The following is a 24,668-nucleotide window of genomic DNA, read 5'->3' on the forward strand; positions in this document are numbered from 1 at the left end:
ACTCCAGGTAGATTTGGAATCATTATTCAGAATCAGAATATTTTATTAGTTCTAGATGAAATTATGTGGTCACAGTTGCTCCAAGACAATACGAATAGTAGTGACCAGGTTAAAGTACCAATATTAACATCCAAGAACCTCCTATTACTCTTTTCCCCCTGCCTGGCACCTCAGTATTCAACAATATTCAACATCCTTTGTCCAAAATGTCCTCTGCACATGCCTAAACAATCTCAGCTTCACTATCTTTATCTCCAAATGCTCAACCTGAGCTGTCCCTCTGAGGTATTCTTTTTCTAATAATGTTCATCATGGTCACTCTACAGTGCTATAGTGTCCAAACCATACATAATGGCAGCTCTCACTACTATATTTTAAACCTTCCCTTTCACACTTGCTCCTTTTGTGTCACAAATCACCCCAGGACCCCCCCCCTCCACCCAGCCTGCCTGCACTCTCTTCTTCACTGCTTTTGTGCACCATCGGGATGGATGGTTGACTCCAGGTAGATTTGGAATCATTATTCAGAATCAGAATATTTTATTAGTTCTAGATGAAATTATGTGGTCACAGTTGCTCCAAGACAATACGAATAGTAGTGACCAGGTTAAAGTACCAATATTAAATATTACAAAATATTACAAAATAGCTCTCCAGATAGTTCTAATAAATAAATATCCTGATATATTACAGAGAATTGAAAGTTGGACTTAAGGTGACCCTTTTATACATTTATAACGGGTTTTTGTCTCTGTAGAAGATGAACAGATATCAGGTTTGTGCAACATATGCAGTGTATGCTTGTGCTTTTAGATGGGATATTGTTGCACATTAAATATTTTTTAAATATATTTATAGACGATGTCAAGATCTAGTTGAAATAAGATAGTTATGGGGGATTGGTTAATTGTGATCATAAACAAATCAAGGTTCAGTAATACTTACATGTTGTATTATTTTAACTCAGTATAACAGAAAACAATTTAATTGCAGCGTAAAAAAAGGATACCTCAGAATTTTTCAATTATCATCTCAATTAATTATAATTTTTTAATATAAAATCTGAAATCTGGAATTTCAATCAAATGTTGGTGCACCTGCACGGGATGTGAGAAGCTTTTAGAGAGGGGGATGTCAGAAAGCATATCTGGCAACCGCGGTCTGCCATCTTTGATTGTGAGACAGGCCGCGGCGCGAGCGGGGCCTCACTCAACTACAAAAACGGTCTGGTACGAGATAACGGGTGGGGAGACATACGGAACCACGAGAAGACTGCGAACCGGTTCCCGCTGTAACGGCCGAGCAGACGAGAAGAGACCGGTGGCGTGAAACTGCGGAGAAGACAGAAAGTGCAGGACCGCGCATGTGGAGAGCGGTTTGTTGGCAGCCAGCGAGCGGAGTAGCTAACCATCGTTAGCCGAACTGGGTTAGCAGGCTAGCCAGCTTTTGTAATCCGCCGGCCAGACACTCACTGGTCCACTACAAACCAGGCCGAAACCGGATTTCAAGTAAAGCCGTACAGCACCCGAAAGGATAAAGGAGGCACCGGCGGTGGCAGGTGGGTCTGTGTGTCATGCAAGTTGAAAGTGTGAAGTTTTGTTCAGTCACTGATGGGCTGGTGTGCACACAGCGTTAGCTGGTTAGCATGCTTTGGCCACTGACGGGCTGGAAGTGTAGGTGATGGCGACTAGTAAGAAACGGAACTGTGCTAAACCGTGCAAGCTGACGGCCTGCTTTCAAACGCCACCTATAATGACATTTTACGTTAAAAGCTGGCCCGTTGGCTGCGTTATAATGTTGGCGGTTTTGTGCCTAGCTTTTGTGAGAGTGAGGTGATATTTGAGCCCGGTTTGGTTGAGTTCCGGCGAATAGGGCCTGCACTCCCCTGCCGGTATGAGCCACCCAGCCCACCACAGGGTCGATTCATGGGGAGAGATGGCCTGCAGATTCATGAATGGCAGTAATTTAAGAAAAGTAAACTGCACGGAACAGTGAAACCTTTATATCTGATCTGGCATTTAACCAAGGAACATGTCCTGGTGTTATTTTCCTTTATGTTAAAATGAAACTTTAGCGCACTGCTTTCATTTCCAGCCATGATGAGGTGCAGATTTAACGAATTGTGGTCGTAAAGAACATTTTTACTCTGTGAGTATGCATGTTGGCAGGGTTGAGTTGTCTAAGACTCCATATGATTCATAAGCATCTCTTGGATGTGGAAAATACTTGGAAGATAATTAATTGGCTTCATGGTGATGCTTTCTGCTTATGCATTTTAGATTAGTAATGGGTCTACATCTGAATGGTTTCAAGGAGGCCATTCAGGGAAATATTGATTAGAGTAGTACTTATTGATCCACCAGTCAGTGATGGTGCCTGATCAGAGAGGCACAGGGACAAGAAGGGAACAGTCTTTGGGAAGCAGTGATTTATAAAGATAAAGAGAAGTTATTTTTATCCTTCATTTGGCATAAAAAACAACTTTAAAGGGACTGATATCAGTTTACTTTTTTATCACACCACTTAATCCCATGACATGACTTTAATTCATTTGAATGTCCAATCTAAGCACCTACCCATCCTCATACTGAAAACAAAACCATACTTCACCTTCTTATGGGCACAATGGAATTGCAGACAATTCCCAAAGGAAATGGATTCATTAGGATTGATGCCATTGAATAAACATAATAATTTCCAGTCCTTTCACCCAGCTTTATGTTCACTGTGCCAAAAACACTAAGCAGTCATTAATAATGGCTTACTTAAGCCTCTTTCATTGGCCCTGACCAATGTGAATGTCAGTTGATAGATGCTGAGTGGGTTCTAATTATTAATGTTTTCTATTTATGGGCCATATCATGTGGCAGGTTATTATTTGACAGATATTGCTGGCAAAGTCGATTGTTGACAGGGCTTGCATTATTAAGGGTTTAATATTTTCTGTATTCTCTGCATTTTCTCTAACTTTGACTGGTGTATATATAAATTGTAGCCCATTATGGCCAGTGTAGATTCTTCTTTTTCTTTTCTTCTTCCTTTTTTTTTTTTTTTTTTAAACTGCACCATTACAGTGCAAAACATAGAGGACCATCAAGAACAAGACTGTTAGTCACATTACAGGTGAAAAAGTACTGCTATCAAGAAGAGACAAAACAAATGCTTTGTAGTAGTAATCATATTCTAACGTTTATTTAGTTGTATTATTGCTGTAAATCAAAATTGCAATTGCATTATGACCAAATTAATCATCTAGCCCCGCTGCAAACAGAATGGTGTAGACATCAGCAATATACAGACACGTAACCTCAGTCTACTAAACTTGCAAGTAGAGCTCACCTGTAAAAGGGAGTCTTGCAAATTAAAAAAATTATTTTTACTAGAGATGCACAAATTAAACTTGTCCAGTTTCGAGTTGAGAGAAATCACACTGCTCAGCTTATTGTTACCAACACCGGAGTCTCTATTGGACCATTATTTAATCCAAATGTCAGATCAGCGCATCCCTTGTCCTAACCTTCATTTAGAGTGCCAATAACCACACAAAACCAATAGTGTTCCTAATTTTTGAGTGTGGATTTATGAGCAATTTTGAACTCTAGTCATATTTCATTGCAGAATAATGTCCACATGTGTTTGCATAATGTGTGTATACATTGTTCTAGTTAAGTGGTTGTATGGCAGTTTACTCTGACACAACCAGCATACAACAATTGATTTTGCACTGCAGAACCACACCACTTTCTTATCCACCTTGCCTGTTTACAACTTCCTGTCACAATGTTAGAGGGGAGCAGGTGGCAGCATAACATCTGAGACCCAGTAGTTACCTGGCATATTTAGTTTAAGTATGTCTTTTCCTGTCAAGTGAGGGCAGCACTGTTTAAATGTCTTGTTAATTAGTTATGCTCTACTTTCAAGTGTAAGCACAGTGGCGACAGTTATTAATGCCTTCTCAAATGTGTCAAAAACATCATCTTTGTTTATTAACTTTGTTATCCAGAACAGGAAAATATTTTCACTGCCAACATGCTAGAGCTGAGCGAGTAATAGTTTTATTTTTAATTAAGAATTTGGGCTTCCAGCGATTATTTAAAAAAAAAAAACAAAAAAAAAAAACAATTAAGATGAACTATTATTGTGCTGTATTATGTTTAATAGTGAAGCACTAGACCGATCTTGCTCTGATGTGAAACTTGGTGTTAATGTTGCCCTGTGGTGATTTTGTTACTACAGTAGTAATCCTCAGAATGAGAGGAACTACAGCTTTGCTGCTGACTTTGGTCTCCCCTCTTCTGTGTTTGCGGGCAACTTTGGGGCCACATCAGTTGCCAATAACCTGTTTTATCTCACTCTTTTTAAAATTCAACTCAGGAAAAAAGCTAGTTAAAGAACATTTTACAGTTAATTGCCAATTATTTTTTTCTAATGTTTCATGTCAAATGATTCTGATCTTATTATTTAATAAATATCTGATCTAGACTCAGTAATTTTACCTTCATTAAACCGTCAAAATCTCTGAGAACTGCACACAAACTATTTGATGCACAAAAGAAATGCCAAAGTGCTGATAGTTTGAGTATTTAATAAGGGGAAGAAAAGAGCTCATGCGTGTAAACGCTAATGCAGAGCAGTTGCAGGTGTGCAGGGTTGCACTGGAGGTCAGGCTAGACAAATTAGGGCTGGAGAGCTGGGATGTTATTACAAATCTTTCTCTCTCACTCCTAATATAATCATTCAAAAACTCTTACAATATAGTCTCTTTAAGTGAATGTTGATTAAGAGCAAGTCCACAACATATTAAATACTAAATTACCCCATTTGGTGTAGAGAGCTCATTCTTGAGTAACTTCAGACTTTGGATTTTTATAAATGTGCTTGTTGAACGTTTAAGAAAAATTGTATTCGTTAATGAGCTTAACAAAAGAATCTTGATTTAGTTTCCCCTGTGTTATTCTTATCATCTCAGGTTAATAGGACCTGTCAAAACTTGTCACCACTGTAGCCCCTTTTATCACTTTATAAGTGATAAAAGAAGAGCATCACTGGAGGGACACAAAAAGGATTAACCACAATAGCTGTTTTACATCTGTTATCTTGCTTTCATAAGTCATCATGAAGGCCTTTACTGATAGTTATTTTATTTTTTTTACCTCCCCTCGTGCAGAGGGATTCCTACTCAATCACCTTGGAGTTAGTGGCACCTGATGCCAGTTCTCTACCTGCGAGGGGGTTTGGTTAGACAGATCCTTTTTGAGGAAACAGCTGGATGAAGTTGAGAACTGCCCTTATAGAAATGTGGCCAGCAAACAAAAAGCTTGAGTGAAGAATTGTCCGCTAATAAACTGATTGTGGGTGCCTCTGGGGAAAAAATGTAAAATTCTAAAATGAGTCATAAAATCTATTTTGGGGCAATTAATAAACCTGGTCTAAGTTGGGAGGAAAAAGAATGAAGAAACCAACAAAAAATAAAAAGGTTTCTTTTTAAAAATGAATAAATAAGCTGAACTGAACAGAATGGAGATGTGTTTTTGGTTTAATAAAGGCACTATGGATTTGTATTGGCTACCATCGCTACAGAAACCAGGGGTAATGTTCATACTCTCATACTTACAGAAAATAAGAGGAAATCTTTTTGAAAGTATTTTGTAAAATGAGAGCCACATTGTCCTGAATATGATTTTTTTTTTTTTTTTTTTTCCTTTTAAGTTAGTTTGTTGGTGTTCACCGGCAGCATTTTGGATAGTGTGGACTGATCTGAGCTGTCGGCTCCCCCAAGCGCGCACATACACACACCAACATAATCTCACACTTACAGACTATGTTACACCACTTCCCCCGTTAATAATAAATGACCTTTGTGTGACATAGGAAAGACACTGCAGCTGTAAATGTGTTGCCTCTCTGTTCTTGGAGCTGCTCACTCCAATTCACTTTCTGGTGTTTCCTTTTCTTGGTTACTGAACTGTGTATCTTAAATCCTACTCTATTTCCTGTCATCGCCCCATTGCCATAACTGAGCAGAGTGCCTTTTCTTGTGTCATTTCTTATGTTGTCTTTGTACTACTAAAAGGTTTTGGTGGGTATTCTTTTCTTTTTTCTTTTTTTTTTGATAAAAGTCATTATGGCTACGTTCACACTGCAGGCAAAAGCGCATCAAATCCGATTTTTCTTTACCCTCTGCGACCCATATCCGATCATGGTATGACAGTGTGAACGGCACAAATCTGATATTTTCAAATCCGATCTGGGTCACTTTCGTATGTGGTACTGAATCCGATACATATCCGATGTTTTAGAAAGCGACTGCTGTTTGAACGGTCATGTCGCATTAAATCCGCCTTTTACGTCACTGACACCAGACAGACGCCAATTATCAGCGATTAGTCGACTAGTCACGATTACATCAACTATCAAAATCGTCGACGAGTAATTTAATAGTCGACGCGTCGTTTGAAGCTTTGTAAGATCCCAAAAGACGCTGGAATAAGTAGTAGGATTTAAGAGTTTAATAACGGACAGAAACAGAAGATGGCAGCACTGCATGTACAAGGATACCAGCTGCTGTTAAACCCCGAAGAAGAAGAAGCTGTGTCCCAGTATTCATAGCGCAGCCCTGCTCAGTTTTCAACAATGGTGGCAGCTAGTTGGTTTTAATATTACTCTTATTATTCTTTCATGGTCACAAAATAAACTTAACAGATTTTCAGGCGAGAATATAACTGTGTAAACCTCAAATATTTGCTCAGTTTATCAAGAGACCACATATTTTCCAAAGCGCTCCGACGTTTTTGGAGACGTCTTTTACCCACCAGCTCGATAGCTAACCGGGGTTCAAGGCTCACTAGAGCCCGTGAGAACACCGGACTCGCGGCAAATCGTTTTCAAACCCACCACAGTCTTTCGCTACTCAGGTTAAACATAATATATGAGTGACTTGGATAACTTAAAAATTATATTGTTTGGCTTTTTTTAGTATTTCATCTGTTCCTGAGTAAATCGGTTTGGCTGAGATTAAAGTTATCGTTTTTACACAGCTGAATAAACGTCAAACAGGCAACTGATTATCAGAAGTGTGACATGCTCGAGAATATACTCCGATGTCCTGTTATATTTTAGATGGCAAGGAGCACACGGCTGAGTTTATTAAACTCCACTGAAACAATCTGCACATTTCATTAAAATTTAATAAACTATCATCTTGTCTTTATTTTTAGTTAGCACATACCTTACACACTTAAAGCTGTAAGCTAATGATAGTTATATAAGAGTAGCAGATGCTGGTGCAATAAGTTGTACATTTTATGTCCAATGGGTGCATGATCTGATTAGTCGACTCATCGCAAAAATAATTGGTGACTAGTCGACTATCAAAATAATCGTTTGTGGCAGCCCTACTTCCAATTTGGCAGACCATTAAAAGATGATCTGCTCACTAGGTGGATCAGGGTTCATGCAAGTTCATTATGAGTGTTAACGTAGTCCCTGGAGGGAAAACCCCTTTTAAATTTAATACCAAGTCAAACACATTGGTATTTTAGCCAATAAACTTTGGGGGGGGGTCTCTTCTCTGATCTTATTTTTCTCTCCCTTGTGCTATAGGAGGCTGGTTCTGGGGGCGAGGCCAAAGGACCAGACTCAATGAGTTTCCAGCGAAATGTCCGAGAAGTCAGGGCAGAGCACCAAGGCAAAGGATGGCAAAACAAAGTATGCAACCCTTAGCCTCTTCAACACCTACAAAGGCAAATCTCTGGAAACCCAGAAAACTGCAGGTAAGCTTCCAGTAATAAAGCATGGAAGCAAAGAATTGTAGGATATTTTTTTTAATCTAATTATTCTAAGTACTCGATGAATCTTTGATTTGGCTTAACTGTTTTTATATTCATGTTCATAGGCAGTTATGAGGTTGTTTGTTGGTATACTTCAGATAAAGAATTATACAGAGAGAATGCATATAAACAAACGGGTATCTTTTGTCTGTGTTCTTTTTAATTGTCAAGTTTATCACTGACGTGTTGGGACTACACTGCAGGCTGCATGAGGAGCAGTGTGACAGCTGTGTTATGAATAAATCCAAAATAAGTCAAATAAGCTGACCCCTATTACTCATGTGAACATTGTTTAAAAGCAGTTCAGGGGGGCAAAATATCCTAATCTTGATCTTCTTCTGCATAATGTTTCTTCATTCCAGTGGCTGCCAGACATGGGCTCCAGAGTTTGGGCAAAGTTGCTGTCAGCCGGCGCATGCCCCCTCCGGCCAACCTCCCCAGCCTGAAAGCAGAGAACAAGGGAAACGATCCCAACGTCAACATTGTCCCCAAAGACGGCAGTGGATGGGCATCTCGAACTGAAGCCGGGGAGGAGAGGTGCATTTAACTTGCTTGCATTAAATATCTTGGATCCACATTTGTTTTTTTCATACAGAGGAAAATAGTCTAAACGTTTTACCCCAAGTTACTTAACAGTAGCTGTAATTATCTAATATAAAGTGAAGTACCATTCATATTTCAGATTCATGTTGTTGAAAGCTTTACCCTGTTTTTATGTACCATAGGCAACAGGAGACACCACCACCTCAAAACAAACCAGCAGTGGTCCAGCCACAGGACCTTTCTGTTGGGGGCAGTCGTTCCTGGGCAAACAGCAAGCAGACACAGCTAGACGGTAAATATGCGTACCATTTGCTCCGTAAGCCTTACACCTGCTCAAAAAACTATTATCTATGTGTACACCATGGTTGTGCTAGGAAATTATGTAAAAGATTGTAAACAGTATCCAGCACATTCCCTACTTGTGTTCACCAAACAAAGTCCCAATCCTCAGTCTGCCATTATAGTCCGCTTGGAATGCAGATCATTTGAACTCTGCATAATGTAATGTTAGGGTGTAGAACTTCTGTGTACCAAATTGCGGATTAGACCCTTCAGTGCATCTGTAAATGACTGTTATATATTTAACCTTGTGATTTCTTCACATTTATAATGATCTGCTTGTCCTGGACAGGTTCTCCCCGTGTGAGCAGCCATTTTCACCAGGAGTTTCCCAGCTTGCAGGCGGCTGGTGAGGTCAAGGACGGTCAAGAAGAGGAGCCTTATGGACCAGGCCCAAGCCTTAGACCTCAAAGTATGGACACAGCCACGACGGGGGAACGGGGGGGATTGCATTCACGTTTGCAGTTTTCTCTTGTTATACAATATTTAAAATTTAAAAAAAAAAAAAAAAACTACACTTTTTGAAATATTTTGGGGTGTTTTCTTGTTTGTTTGGTGTTTTTTGGTTTTTTGTACTACTTGAACACTACAGTGGCCCTCCAATGAAATGACAGTGCCAGCAGTGGCCCACAGCTCATTTAAGTTTGAGACCCCTGGTCTAAAAGATTCCTAACTGTAATCAGACAATTAAAACCTCTTTTCTGTCTGTCCTGGTAGATGTTGGCAGTTGGCGTGAGGGTGGCGGCAGGAATTTGAACACTGCACCTAGCCCCCCGGAGATGGAGAACAGGGCTGTGGAGGAGGGTAGCACGGCCCCTGGTACCTCTACGCCACCTGTCGAAGCTGATGAACCTGGCCGAAACACAACCACTGATGGCCAAAGGGAGAAGAAGGATCCCAGGGAGAGGTTACCTCCCTCTGGCCCCCCTCAACCTAAAGTTAATGGAGGCCAACAGCCTCCTGCTGGCGTACCAACTCACTTTGACCCTGCTTTCAGGAGCATGATGCCACCTTATGTACGTAATATTGTTACATATTCTGGATGGGCAAAACAAAAATATCACAACTGCAAAAACTAGTGGTTGTTTTTCTTTACGCTGTGTGTTGATTGCTGTCTCTGTGATTTAGATGTTCCACGCCTATCCGCAAATGTCCTTTGGTGCAGGGCAGGGGAACTTCAGATACCCTGTACCACAAGATGGGGCAAAGTGAGTTTAAGGGATAAGCGCTTGATACTTGGATTGCAGAAAAAAAAGATCAATTTTGAGTTTTTATTAGTACGGTATTTTTGGATTATTTTAAACATGAAACATTAACATCATTGCTACACAAATTACATGATCACAGAAGCACATTGTGTACACAAGTAATTTATGTATTTGTTAGGTTTAAAAATCAACTTTCCTTTATTTTTCAGGGCTCCTCGTTCAGCACGACCTCAGCAGCCACCCCCACAATCCTGGCTTCAAGACCCAGACAGACCCTCTATTATCAGTGCAACTGAACTGAAGGAACTCGACAACTTGGACACTGATGCTGATGAGGGCTGGGCAGGTCAGTAGATTTATATCTTCTATAAATGACAACATCTAATTGTAATAGAAATTTGTGCGTCTCTGATAATTCTAGCTTCTTATCAGTCATGTCTATTTTGCAATTCAGGAGCTCAGATGGAGGTGGACTACACTGAGAAACTTAACTTCAGTGATGATGAGGAGAACCAAGCTGCTAAAGACAAGGGAGAAAACTGGTTAGCATTTTTTTTAATATATTCATTTACTCATTTACTATATCCTGCTTTTACTTTTTGTGTTCTTCACTTGCACCACACAAGTGTTTCCCAGTATTGGCAAAATTTGAACTGAGTTGGTCCAAAGTTTTATTAACTTATGATTAATACAGATGGCTACAGTAGGGGAAACAGTCGTATGCATTTGAATGAGGTGGACAACATTATGAATGATTGTTGGTAAATGGACCAATACACGATAAAACAGTGCAGTAATGGGCAGTTGTTAAAGATGATTTACAGCGCTTGACGATTCATTCACTTCCATGAGCAAAGAAAGAAATTGATATTCACATATTGCTGGGAGGCCACAGCATGAGAATGGTTGTTTAATGGAAGCATTATTGTCACTTGTTGATGGGCAAAGTGGCAAATAATTTATGCAAAGTGAAATAATAAAACATTTTTTTTATTTTAAATGGAAGTTTGGCTGCATTTGTGATGAAGTCATTAATGAAACTAGCAATTCCAATTAGTTGAAAATTGGGCATGCGTGTTAGGTGTTTGTTTGTTTTTTTTTGTTTTTGTTTTTGTTTTTTTTTTACTTAACTATCTTCTTTTCAGGGAATGGCTGGGTAAAGTGGATCGTATGAGAGCTCGGCCAACGGACGGTCAGGAGGGCTGGAAGGAGGGATCTGAGGACCGTGGAGGAAGTAAAGCTTCATGGGCTGAGAGTGTTGATCCCAGAGCCCCATCACCTGGGAGTATGGGGCAATATAATAAATCAGCTGCTACACAGGACTTCCAGGTAAAGCATGTGCAAGTTAAAGAAGCCTACTATCATGTCTTAATTTTATTAACACTGTTACTTCCCCCTCACCGCCTGGACCCGTTTAGGGGAACGTAACAACACTGTGATCACTTTGTTTATGACTTTATTCTCCGTTTTTCAGGCTGGCAGTCGCTCTGGTGGTGGTGGAGCTCAGCGTGGGGGCAAAGCACAGGCTGCAGGGGCACCTGGTGCTGAGGAGGATTCTGAAGCCTGGCGGCAAAAACGGAAAAAGTCTTCTGAAATTTCTGAAGCTGTAGAGCGAGCAAGACGGAGGAGAGAGGAAGAGGAACGCCGGATGGAGGAGCAACGACTTGCTGCTTGTGCTGAAAAACTTAAACGTTTAAATGAAAAACACCGCCAGGCTAATGAGGGCAAGCCTTCCCCTGCTCAGACCACCAATGATGAGGCAGGAGCTCCCCGTGAGGAAGCATCTTTATCAACTCCTCCTGTTTCTAGTCCTGCACCTTCAGTCCCAATTTCACAATCACAAGCCACAGTCATGCAGACTTCCTTACCTGAGAGAGGGGAGCGAGATAGAGCAGAACCAAATGCTGAGGAAGAGGTTCACCTGCCTCGTCAGCCCACCCCGCCTGTCCAGAGACCTGTAGCCTTAGCTCCAGAGCAGCCACAGGGCGAGGGAGAGACCTCCTTGGCTGAGGTTGGTCCCATAATGGACGAGAACCAAACTGATAGGACCTCAGTGCCAATCCGAGACTATTTTAACATGGAGGACAACAGAGGTAAGCTAACTCTGAACAATGATCAAGTTGCAAAAAAATTATCTGACTACCACTTGTTAATTAATGCCAATACTGTTTTTGTTTTTCCACAGTGGATGAGCCCCACATGTCTTTGCCCCACAAGGAAACCCCTGCTGGTGATGAAGTCCCTATTGCACAATCACCGCTGGAAGGGGAGGCAGCAGCTGCTATGCGTCCTTCTGTCATCTCAGGCTATTCCAAACAGTTTCAGAAGTCTTTACCACCTCGATTCCTCAGACAGCAGGTAAGGGTTTGGCCTTACTTGGTAAATCATTATCTGGTTGTACCATAGGCTAGTTGGGGATCTTAGAAGGCCTGTCAAGCAACATTTCCACACCTGAGCTGTTTCTTTGCAATAGCTTTAACTGTGACATATGGTGATCAGGTTGAGCGCTTGGTAGAATAATTTGATAAGATGTGTCTGTTTGATGGGTTAAGTTGGCTTGAGTTTTTTTTTTTTTTTTAACATTTCTTAAATGTTCTTCAATGCACTTGTAGGAACAGATGAAGCAGCAGCAATGGCAACAACAGCAGCAACAGCAGAGTGGGGGCTCTGTGTCTCCCTCAAGTGGTGGCAGCGTTCCAGCTGCCCAACAACAGCAGCAGCAGCAGCAACAACAGCACCGCTCCATGTACCAACCCATAGGCCCTCACCACCAACACTTGGCCTCCATGGGATTTGATCCCCGTTGGCTTATGATGCAGTCCTACATGGACCCTCGGATGATGTCAGGCCGGCCACCTATGGACATGCCAACTAACATTCACCCTGGTAAGTAGATATGCAAAATAAATTTGGTGTGGGTGTGATAAGTGTTGCTGTGTGGGGTTTTTTTTTGTTTTTTTCAAAGTACATCTTTTGTCAACTTCAGGGAGGATGCCACCTAAGCAGATTGTACGCAGGGAGCCAGGGGACAACTCAAGCTCTAGCTCGGATTCATTTGACCACTTAACCCGACCAGTTCGTGACCACGGCCTGGCCTCAGACTCACGGATGGTCTGGGGATCAGACCCATACCCACAGTCAGAGCCATTACCTTCTGTGACTCCTCCAAAAGGAAGGGATGATAACAAGGAGCAAAGGTTAAAAAATATTAATTGACAGAGAAAAATATGAATGGAAGTATTTGGCAATTAACTTCTTTCACGCTTTAAACATCTCAATTAAAATTTGGTGTTTTTATTTATAGGATGGATTCTGGTTTGGATCTGGACAGGGGTCTTCCAGCTATCTATCCCCAAGATCACGGTTCATTGGACTCTCGTAAAAGTAACTTCTTCCGGGACCCTTCAGAGTCTCTATCAGCATTTACGCAGGGCCCGGAAGACTTGCCAGGACCTCTTGACAGAGTCCCTGTAGGCACAGGTTTTGACCCAGAGGAGCCAGGCTTACCAAGTGGGGAGGAGGTAGAAGCTCTTGGCCAAGCCATGCTCCAGAGAAATGTCTCACAGGGCTCCAGCCACTCTCTTAAGCTTGAAGAGCCTAGGTTTGACGGGCTACCCCTGGGAACAAAATCACTAGAGATACAGGAAGCAGGGGAACGAACTGATGATAAGCCCCAGAATGAGCTCTACTCTCAGGCTGCTGTAACAAATAACAGAGCTACCCCTCCTGCTGATGGATTACACAAACAAGAGAAGTTGCCTCTGCCAGCACCCAGCAAGCAGAAGACTGAGCTGCGGTGGGGTGGAAGATCAGGAGCTGGACGCAGAGAAGGACCAGGAGGAGACAGACCTGCACGTAGATCTGGGCCAATAAAGAAACCTGTCTTAAGGGACATGAAAGAAGAGAGGGAGCAAAGAGAAGAAAGAGAGAAGCGTCATGAGAGAGGGGAAAGAGGGGATAGGCCCAAAAAGGAACAGTCGTCCAAAGCTCCATCTGCAGCTGCTGTTGTATCAGAAGACTCCAGGCCTCACGGTGAGGGAAAGAGAGAAACTGCAGAGGCGGAGGAAACTCCAACTGCCCATCAGAGGGCCAGAGACTCTCAGCCTTCTTCTGGGGCTCCCACCTCTTCTTCTCAGGAGGAGAAGGTGGAAAAGGCACCCAGCAATGAGAAACATCCAGAACCCAAACTGCCCTCTCGGAAAGAGTCCAACCTCCCTCCACGTTCCTACCGGCGAGAGGAAAGAGAGAGGGGGCGAGAGGAAAGAGAGAGGGAACGAGAGCGGGAGAAGGAAATGGATAAGGACAGAGAGCGAGAATGGCCGGCAGACTCAAATTTCAAAGGTCGTGGTCGAGGGGAGTATTATTCCAGAGGACGAAGCTACCGTGGGACTTACAGTGGTAGAGGCAGGGGGAGTCGGGGTAGAAGCCGGGCAGAATACCCCTATCGAGAGCCCCGATCACGCTCAGATTTACCATCTGCTGCAGGTGCTGCTGCCTTTCGCAACAGGGAGGAAAGTGAAACGCGAAGTGAGAGCTCGGACTTTGAGGTTATACCAAAACGTAGACGGCGCCGTGGTTCAGACACAGACTCTGAAAGTGAAGGCGGGAGGGAGTCTGCCAGTGATACTGGACCATCTGACCGTGAGCCTAGCACCAAACCTAGCCGTCCACTGAGAAGAGAGCTCCCTGGGGAGGGCCGCTCAGTATCTCACAAGCCAGGCTTTGGACCACCTCACATGGGGGAAAAGGTTGGATCAAGAGCAGATGATGAAAGCCGCCCCAAACCAGGATTCCTTCCTAAAGGAGAGCCTTCTCGGCGAGGAAGAGGGGGATTATACAGCAGACGAGGTGGAGCGAGGGAGCGTGGAGGCCCACGCTCAGCCCCTCTTAGACGACCAGCACCCAGAGAACCTTCGTCCCAGTGGCCCTCTAAACCCATGGAGACATTCAGGCCTGAAGATGCAGAGTCCACATCAAGATTTGACAATCCTCCTACTGACCGACGACCCCCAAAATCTGAGGGGAAGAAATTTGGGGAGGGGGGTCCTCAAAGTAGCAGAGAGAGGCCTCGTCGATCTAGACCAGCACGGCCCCCAAGGCAAGATAAACCGCCCCGCTTTAGGCGTTTAAAGGAGCGTGAGGCTGCAGTTTTGGCTAGTGGAGAGTCAGCCCCCAGTCCCCCTGTTTCTTTACCCTCAGTGCCTCCTGCTGCTGCTGTGCCCAGCACTGCAACTGCCCCAATCCCCCTCTCCCCAACTCTCTCTAGAGCTCCAGGAACCCCATTAACTGTGCCTGCAGAAACGGCAGCCTCTATGCCCACACCTGACCTGCCGTCTCCTTTAGAAGCGCCTTTGCCTGATACAAGTAGTCCCACTATTACTGCTGCTGGTACCAAGTCGCCTGATTTGTCAAATCAGAACTCGTCAGATCAGGCGAATGAGGAATGGGAAACTGCTTCTGAGAGCAGTGACTTTAATGAAAGGAGAGAGCGAGAAGAGAAGAAAGGAGCAGTGGAGCCTGCTAATGGAGCAGCTACAGCATCTGCACCAGCCCCTGCACCACCCCAGGGCTCTTTGACTCCCAGTAAAAGCTCACCTGATGGAGGGCTGACACCAAAACGTGATGGAGCTCCTGGAGCCAAGAGGAGCTTCTCGAGTCAGAGGCCTACAGAGAGACAGAATCGTAGAGGCAACAGTGGAGCCAAACCAGGGCGCAGCTACACAGGGGGCAAGGGAGAGAGGAGAGGAGGGGCCAAAGCTGGCCGCAAAGGGTGAGTGTGAGACAATGAGGCTTTTGTCACTTGCACAAAGAAGTTGAACAGAGTTTATTTTCAAACAGTAAACCATTTGTGTAGTTATTATGCCTAATTAAGAGTTCAACTGAATAGCACCAGTGCAGAATGTAAATATCGCAGTAGTTTGAAGTGGCATGTTCTTGTTGTTTTAAGTTCAAGACTGGGTTTCTTTCCCTGGTAAATAAATCTGGAAATGATCTTGTTAAGATGAAAGAAATTTCCAGAAGAATTTCTACTGGAAGTGCATTTAAAAAAGGAAAGGGGTATAATCATCATAGTATATTTATTATACACAATCAGTTTTATGGGATGTAGGAACTAAATTCAATCCTTGTATTTGAGCTTTAAGTTTTGTTAAAAGGGGCCATTATTTCTGCAATTATTTAGAAGGATTCTTCACTCTGGTGATCAGTATGCTATAATTGGCTGTCATAAAAGTAGCTAAATACGGAATCAGACTGGTGGTATTTTTAGACTTTTACTGTGTCTCAGGTTTCTGAAGGAAAGCAGAAAGATTCTCACTGTTTCTTGTACAAGCTGCCTGTGGTTTTGTTTTTTGCATAAATATACAGGAATTAAAGGTTTAAATGTTTTTGCTTTCTACTTGTCTCTTAATGAAACAGCCCTGCAGCCCAGAACTCAGAGACAGCAGCGCTAGCACCTGGAGGAGCAGCCCAGCGACCTGCAAAAGAGCAGCCTGCGCGTCGCAAAGATGAAGCTAAGCAGGCCACCAAGAAGCCCAAGGAGAATGCGCTTTCTCAGTTTGATCTCAATAATTATGCCAGTCAGTAAACATGCTCATAGATTAAGCCTGTACTGCACTCGAGCTGTTTATCACTTGAAAACTGAGGTTAAATTTGTTGTTATTGTAGGTGTTGTGATTATTGATGACCACCCAGAGGTTACCACCACAGAGGACCCACAGTCCAGTGCCAACGATGATGGTTTCACAGAGGTTGTCTCCCGAAAACAACAGAAGCGTCTGCAGGATGAAGAGAAACGGAAAAAAGAAGAGCAAACTACTCAGGTGGGGGAACGATAGTTTGTGTGGTGCAATGTTTAAAGTTAAAAAAATGTAGGTGTGTAACTAATATCCACACATGTCCTACAGAACTGGGGTAAAAAAGGCCCCGGTGAGAAGAGCAGAGGAAGTGGAGGAAAGCTGCCACCAAGATTTGCTAAAAAGCAGTCATCGCAGCAGCAGCAGCAGCAACAACAACAGGCCCCTCAGTCTCAGCCTCCTGTAGCTGCTGCCCCCCAGGCCCAACAGCAGCCTTCAGTTCCTGCTGCCCAACATCCTCATCATGCCTCCTCCCAGCCTGCTGCTTCACCTCAGACTCTGGAAGGAACAGTGGCTCCTCTGCCTTCTGTTCCCCCTGCTGCTGCAGACTTCACGTCAAAGAGCCTACCCCCTGCACCTGCACAGACACACAGTACTCTGGGTACTGAATTGTGGGAGAACAAGGTAGCGGGTGGTACCGTCCTTCCGGATGTCAAGAAGCGTGAGTGGAAAAGTTAATTTTGGTCTTAATCTTTTGACTCTTGAAATTATCTTTGGTTGAATTGTGGATGGCTTTCTAATCTAAAATATACAATGTTTATTCCAGTTGGTCCAATAAGCCCTCCCCAGCCACCTTCTGTGAGTGCCTGGAACAAACCTCTTACCTCCTTTACTGGTACTGTCTCCTCTGAGGTAGGTAAAATGCTTCTCGCACCTTCCTCTTTATTGTTTTAATGCTTTTGTCACACGATAAACCATGAAACATGTGTTTTTTAGGGTATAAAGCCTGGAGCGGAGGGCAGCGTGGAGCTGGGGATAGACAGTATTCAGTTTGGAGCGCCATCATCTGCAGGCAGCACTGACAGTGATGGAGTTCCTGCATTGCTTGAAAGTGGCTCTGAAAACAAACTACCTGCTCCCAAAGAACAGAGACAGAAACAACCTCGAGCTGGCCCAATCAAAACACAGAAGGTACACATAGTCTTCTAGAAATGCAGTTTTGTGTTAAATGACACTGGCTTGTGTCATTTCTGTAAATATTTACTCCAGCCTAAATGTTTAACCACTTCTCCTCAGCTACCAGAGATGGAACCAGTGGAAACCAAGGAGTACAAGCCAGGTCCCATTGGTAAAGAGCGCTCTCTAAAAAATCGTAAGGCCAAAGATGCACGTGGAGGAGAAGCTGATGGGATGGAGGGAGGAGTACCTGGAGGAGGTGCTAGCAGAGCAGCAGACTCCAGTCCTCCCACTAGCGACACCACAGTACCAGAGCTGGGTGGAGACATTGAGGGCATGATCACAGTCCCCTCAGCAGAGTACAACAGCAACTCTAAGGTATACTACAACTGTTTTACAACCGTTCACATTGAGCTAGATGAAGTCCTGCTATAATTAACCCATATAGTCTGACGACTGAAATGGGGGAGAGTTTAGTTTATGTCCTCAATTTATTGTTTACAGATGGAGCTAAAAAAAATACAATGATAAAGAAACCACTTCTCTTCAGACAATATCAGGTCATTATTGACTGCATGTAAGCAAAAGCCATCCATCTTTTGCTCACCACACATTGTGGTTACTGGCAGGCAACCAAAGTCTGTTCAAATGTGATCAGTTAGTAGCACTTGGGCTACAAGCAAACTACAAATGGAAATCAGAGAACACCGGGCATCAAATCCTGTCCCTCAAACTCTGTTGAATGACTTCATTTGGGACTTCATTCATGGCTGGCACAATATTCAAATTATTACTTAACCAGTGATGTTTTTTCCTCCCCAAAATTCTTTACTTTTTCATCATGAACAACATTTAGTTAACACTTATAGTACTTTTGTTACTCTGTTTTAATATGAATGCCTTCATATTAAATTATTGTCCCTCAGGAGTCTGTCACTGACTATACCACCCCCTCCTCGTCGTTGGCCGACAGCGTTCCCACAGCAGGCAACAAAATGGAAGAGAGTTTAGTGGCCAATGTGAGTATATGTCTTTACACAGGCTCAAAATGTTACACACCATTTTTAATTTGAGGAGATTACGTCTTTTTTTTCCCCTCCCTCTGGTTCTATGTTTTTTAGGTGGCACTACCGCACTCATTGCCTCTCCCTCGCCGCGAGACCCTCCAGCAGAGCTCCAGTCTCAGTACAGTCTCTCCAGCTACTGTTGACCTAACACTAAAGGTACACAGATGTACAGAAAACTCTAAGCAACATTATTTTCTGCAAAATTTTGTTCTCTGAACCATCACTTAAACACTTTTTTCTTTCTTTTACCTCTTCAGATGGAATCCGCACGCAAAGCATGGGAAAATTCTCCAAGTCTGGAGAAGAGTTCTCCTGTCACCACCTCCTCATCCCCCATCACCTCCTGCGCTTCCTCATACTCCTCCTTCTCCTCAGCCTCCATGCCACAGATCCCGGTGGCTTCTGTTACCCCCAGTACCTCACTATCAGGTAATGTAACTCCCACTCAAACATATCCTACTTCCCACAGTATTGTTTTTGCAAACTTGTTAAAACACATCTTTTAATCATTTTCACCTCGCAGGCTCTGCCACTTATACGACATCGTCCCTCAGTACCAAAACCACCACAGCCTCTGACCCCCCTAACATCTGTAAGGTGAAGCCCCAGCAGCTGCAAGGTGGAAGCCTGTCCTCTTCTAGCAATAGCAGCAGTAGCAGCAGCTTCTCTCAGCTTGGCTGTGTGCCTCCCCTCCTGCCCCAGCAACAGCAGACCCCACAGGTGTACGTCTCTCAGTCTGCAGCAGGTGAGGGGAAAACTTCTGTTATACAGATTTTAAAGGTTTTGTTATTACATATGTGTGGATTTCTTGTGTGTGTGTGTATGTGTGTGTGTGTGTTTCTGTGATTGATCTGTAATGTTTAACATGTGTAGGTTCTGCAGCTCAGATTCCAGCCTTCTACATGGACACTAGCCACCTCTTCAGCACACCCCATCCTCGTTTGGCTCCTCCTTCCCTGGCGCAGCAGCAAGGTTTCCAGCCCGGCCTCTCACAGGTAGGAATAAAACAATACAGTTAAGTCTTTAGAGAAATATTAAAAGACAAAACCATTATTTTAATTTTTTTCTTCTTCCCCCACCTTATAGCCAACTGCCGTGCAGCAGATTCCCATCCCTATATATGCTCCTCTGCAAGGTCAGCCTCAGCATCAACACACTCATCAGGCTCAGCTAGGACTCGGCGCCGGCCCTCCAGTCTCACAGCCACAGGACCTCTTTAGCTCTTCACTGCAGCCTTACAGGTAACGGCATCACAGGCTTTCAGTTTGCTTCTCTCTTCCCGCCATTGTTTCTTTCATCTCATTCTTTGGTTTTGTCATCCATCAGGTCCCAGCAGGCATTCATGCAGAGCAACTTATCACAGCCCTCTATGATGCTCTCAGGACCATCCCTCCACAGTTATCCTGGTGTACAGGCACCTGAGCTGGGCAAGCCTCAGTCCAACTTGGCTTATCAACAACCCTCCTCCACCCAGCACATTCCCATTCTGTTTGAGCCGCAGCTGAACCAGCCCTCTGGCATGGGTGGGTCTCAGCTCATTGATACACACCTGCTGCAGGTAAACGGAAAATCATATGGACAGTGAATTTGATTAATTTGTATATGCATGCATTTCATCTCACTTTTTTGTGCCTTTGGTTCAGACTCGACAGGGAATGAATCAGCACTCGAACATGTACTCAGGGCAGGTGCAACAGCATGGTCAGAGTAGCTACTACAGCAACACACAGTCACCCAGTTCTGCAATGCAGCAGGTAACCTACATGCAAAAATAACAAATAATAATAAATTTATGAACCTGTTCTGGGTTTTAAATGTTGGACCACACTTTATTTTTCTTCTTCTCACTTGGGGTTACCATTGTTTTAATTTCTCCCCAGGTGACGGTCCCTCAGCTGTCCCTGCCTAACTTTGGCTCGGGTGGAGGCCAGCCCCTCTTGGCACTACCTCCCACTCCTCCCCAAACCCAGCCCCCCAATATCAACCGACAGCCCCCAGTCTCTCAGCCGTACCGAGGCATCATGGGCCCCAACCACAGCATGATGCAGCCTCCCACCAGCAAGGTATTGAACCATCTGTATTTGACAATTTAAATAAACAGAAGTTTTTACGTGAGACTCAGTGGCTTATTGTGACGTGTTGTAGATGGACATGGATATGAAACTATTTGGCAGTGGGATGGACGTGAAGCCAGGGACTCCTCCTGTCAGCGGCAGGAGCACTACACCCACCTCTAGTCCTTACAGGTAAATGCGTAAAAGTACAGTTAACATTGTTATCATTTTTATTTGAAGCCTTATTTAATGTGGACAAAACAGAAGAGAACAAACTGTAATGAAAACCAGTCATTTTATATAGATATTCCTGTGTCACAAACTAAAAATGTACCTTAAGGCGCTTCTTATTCTCAGGAGTGTTCATAGGTTTTGTTAATATCATGTTTCTGTAATGTTTCTTTGACTTCTCTCTGCAGGGCCAGCTCCACCTCTCCTAGCAGCCAGTCAAGCAAGATTAACAGTATGCTCTACCAGAAGCAGTTTCAGCCCAGCTCTGCCGGCATGAGAATGACGCAGCACTTTCCTGGCCAGTTCAACCCACAGGTAATAATCAAATTTTGTTTTTCTTTGGTAACTTGTATAAAGCACTAATTTTGAACTATTAATTCCAAATGATTGAGTTTATTCTGCTCCCTTTTTATTCAGCTTCTGTCTCAGCCCAGCATAGTCTCTCCTCTGGTTCGCCCTCCTCATGCTAACTCCTTCGCTGGAGGTGTCCAGCGCTCTCCCATGGGCCCTCCAATGTCACCCAATGTAAGCGGTGGGCTCATGCCTCACCCCAGACCGCAGCACCCACAGCACAGCCACCACTCCCCACGGGGACCACCTGGCTCAACCCTTGCACCCAGAGGCACGCAAGCAGCTCTAAAGGCTGAACAGGACCTAAAGGTGTGTCTGCTGTTATTTGTTTGTTGGAGTAGCCTGTGCAGTCTAATGGATATATTAGTTGAATTATTTGTATTTTTCTTTCCCTCTTTAGGCAAAGCAGCGGGCTGAGGTGCTCCAGTCCACTCACAAGTTCTTCTCAGAACAGCAGCAACAACAGCAGCAGCAGCTCAAGGCCCCGCAAGCCAGCAAAGCATCTCGAATCGATCAAGGAGGAAAACCCCCGCTTGACACATCAGCTCCAAACCACCAGACAGGAGGCGAGCGCCCAGATTCTGAAAAACCCTCCGCATCCACGGCCAAGCCCATACGGACTGGCCCCATAAAGCCGCAGGCCATCAAACCAGAGGAGGGAAAGTAAAGCACTTCTGACCCTCTTCAGATAATGAAACGAAAGGATGGAAGAGTGAATCTAGCCCCATTCACTCAGCCACCACCTCACATCAGCCCCGAGGACAGCGTGGGGGAGGAGTTGGGTAGAGATACAGATGGTAGTGGTTACTGACAGTAGGCCCTTTGGAGTGTAAACAAAATCCTCTTCCACATCTTCCTTCCCCCGTCTTGTCCCGCTGTAGGTGGGGGCATTTGAGTTGGGTTGTTCCATCACATTTAGCTGCCGGTAAAGTTGCTGAGCAAGCTGTTCCATAGAAATCTACTGTGACGGTAGATGACGAGAGAGTTGGGGGGAGAGAGAGAGAAATCTGAAATTTGCTGCTGAGTTTGCCATTTTTTATAGCTCCTCATTTCTGTTCAGTTTACCCTCCCACCCACCAAATAGGATCACACATTATATCAGATCCCTGTTTTGTTAACAAGAGAATGAATCAAATTTGATTTTGTAGTTGAAGCAATCTTAAGATGTCATTTAGTGAAGCACACGTTTTGTTCCCCAATCTCCCATTATAACTAATCCAGAGATCCGTGCAGGCGTGCACACCCTCTCGCTCAACGGTTTGATCCGATTACTGCTCGAAGATATGAATTCTGAAATCCTGTTGTCATTTGTTTTGTTTTCTTTCTTTTTTTTTACCAGAATTGAAATGTGAAAATCGCAGCTTTTGATTGACTTTAATAATCGATTGAGTTCTTGATTCGTCTGCCTGTGAGCCTTTGCTCCTGCCTTCTGCTCTCATCTCCTTGCCTGAGATTTTACCGATGTGTTGGGGTGGGTGTGTGTCGGGTCTGTGCGTGTGGTAAAAACAGAGGGAGAGCTTGTAGCTGGACTCTCCTGTTTATTTAGCCAAAGGTTAAAGCAGAGCAGAGATGAAGTCGCAGCCTTTTTAAGATTGCTGAGATTTGAGTGGATTTACAGGTTTACATGGATGATGTATGATCACTACTTGCAGTTGTTCCAGTGTAGGAGCTGCTGTCACACACACACACACCCATTCACTGCTTTCACACCCATCCTTGCTATCACACAAACACACACATACACACCTCACTGTCAAACACCGAGACCTGCTGCTATTGACTGATTTTTAGAGTTTAGCTAGAGTTTAGCAGGATAGGGCTGGGTAGAGGAATCAGTGAGCCGATCGTTTAAAACAAATCTTTTTGTGTGTGTGTGTGTGTGTGTGTGTGTGTGTGTGTGTATTGACCTTTATGGCGAGAGGGAACAGGAACAGGACGGAGAACAAGTTTAAAATAAAAATAAAAAAAGACGGAGGGAGAGAAGCCTCAAATTCTGAAGTGTTTGGGCAGAAGGACAATTATTATTTTGTTGTCTTTGCTGATGAGAGCAATCAGTGCTGTTTTCTCTCTGCCTCACCTCCACTGGCTGCCCCACCCACAATGCTCTCATCTTGGGGTTGTGGTGACAATGGTCCTTCAGAAATGTACAGTAGTATGCGCCCTGAGGTGGTGAGGGGACTCCTCACGTCTACCCTGGTTGAGGGAAAAGTCCTTACTCTGGAGGGGGGATTAGGGAGGGAGGGTAATGAATTGTTTGTTTTGTTTTGTTTTTGATTTTATTTTATTTTTGTTGTACTTGTACAGGGGTTTCATCGCTGTATTAAAATATGTACGGTCTTATTTACATTCTCTTGGTTTGGTTACAGAAACTAATAAATAATATACTGTTGAGATGTTTTTCAGTGAAGTGTGCTTTTTACTTCCAAATCCTTTTCGATGATCATGCTGTGAAATTTCTAATCAATTTAATTCTGGTTTTGATTGCATCTGACCACTAGGTGTCAGTAAACACCATTTTAAATGGGAACAATGGAGAGCTTACATGAGGAAAACCCATTTTCTTCTAGTTCCACCTTCTTTTGAAGAGCTGATGGAAAGGTCTTATGACTGGTCAGTAAATCACTGATGTTTTATTACCCCTTAACCCTCTCAGGCTTAAATTAAACTTTTTGTTGCTAATGCACAACCAAGTCCTGCAGTGGTACTTCTGAGTAAAAGAAACTCATAAAATATGTATGTTGGGTAATCACGTTGTTAGTATTTAACTGTTGCAAATCTGCAACGCCTGCCTGGAGAGGGTTAAAGTCACTGCTTGACCAGGTTAACAGGGTTTTGTCTCGAGAGAAAGTACTTTAAAAACCTTTCAAATATGCTAAATATCATTTTATTTATTTGAAAATTAGATTAAATCTTTGCTAATTGGTAAGACTTGGTTTTTATTCATTTGAATCGCCAGTAATCAGCAGTGCTTTGAGCCCTTTCAGTTTTCCAAGACTTAGAATGGTATTTTAGTAGTATTAAAGTAATATTTCCTGAACCATATAATTTGAAAACCTCAGCTTATGAGCTAAAAACAACAGTTCCGTTTTAGCTGTGTTACCAACAACGACTTTAGACACCTGTTCAGCTGAACATATATTATACTTCAGGGATATCGAGCTGTCCATTCTACCTGCTTTGGTACAAATGAAAGTGGCGAGCAGCAGCTCAACTGGCAACTTATTAACGTCTACCAGATGCTCTGGGTTAAACTGCTGTCATCTGTGAAGTCGACAGTGGTGTTCTCTGGCAGATA

The 24,668-nt window shown here is 43.5% G+C and overlaps 1 protein-coding gene across 2 annotated transcripts; it reads left to right on the top strand.

Moving 5' to 3' along the window:
* Nucleotides 1-1,169: 1,169 nt before the first annotated feature.
* On the top strand, nt 1,170-23,764 carry prrc2c (proline-rich coiled-coil 2C). 2 transcript variants are annotated; one of them, XM_086281977.1, is made up of 34 exons: nt 1,170-1,558; nt 7,603-7,772; nt 8,192-8,366; nt 8,555-8,664; nt 9,004-9,123; nt 9,429-9,727; nt 9,840-9,919; nt 10,129-10,265; nt 10,374-10,461; nt 11,065-11,248; nt 11,394-12,012; nt 12,105-12,277; nt 12,532-12,805; nt 12,906-13,116; nt 13,224-15,689; nt 16,337-16,497; nt 16,586-16,740; nt 16,825-17,215; nt 17,321-17,406; nt 17,491-17,685; nt 17,791-18,048; nt 18,597-18,689; nt 18,792-18,893; nt 18,995-19,166; nt 19,261-19,482; nt 19,611-19,732; nt 19,824-19,978; nt 20,064-20,295; nt 20,381-20,491; nt 20,618-20,800; nt 20,883-20,983; nt 21,211-21,337; nt 21,440-21,682; nt 21,774-23,764. In XM_086281977.1, the coding sequence occupies exons 2-34, from the start codon at nt 7,658-7,660 to the stop codon at nt 22,038-22,040; spliced, it is 8,427 nt and encodes a 2,808-aa protein (XP_086138103.1). In that variant the 5' UTR covers nt 1,170-1,558; nt 7,603-7,657; the 3' UTR covers nt 22,041-23,764. The 2 variants fall into 2 exon arrangements, with proteins under 2 accessions (XP_086138103.1, XP_086138104.1); XM_086281978.1 differs by having other exon boundaries at nt 19,620-19,732.
* The last annotated feature ends 904 nt before the right edge of the window (nt 23,765-24,668 follow it).

This window comes from Aulonocara sp. 'chitande type north' Nkhata Bay, linkage group LG23 (assembly GCF_057382095.1).
Source record: "Aulonocara sp. 'chitande type north' Nkhata Bay isolate Kocher_YH1m ecotype deep benthic linkage group LG23, A_spYH_male_GT1.1, whole genome shotgun sequence".
NCBI classification, from domain to species: Eukaryota; Metazoa; Chordata; class Actinopteri; order Cichliformes; family Cichlidae; genus Aulonocara; species Aulonocara sp. 'chitande type north' Nkhata Bay.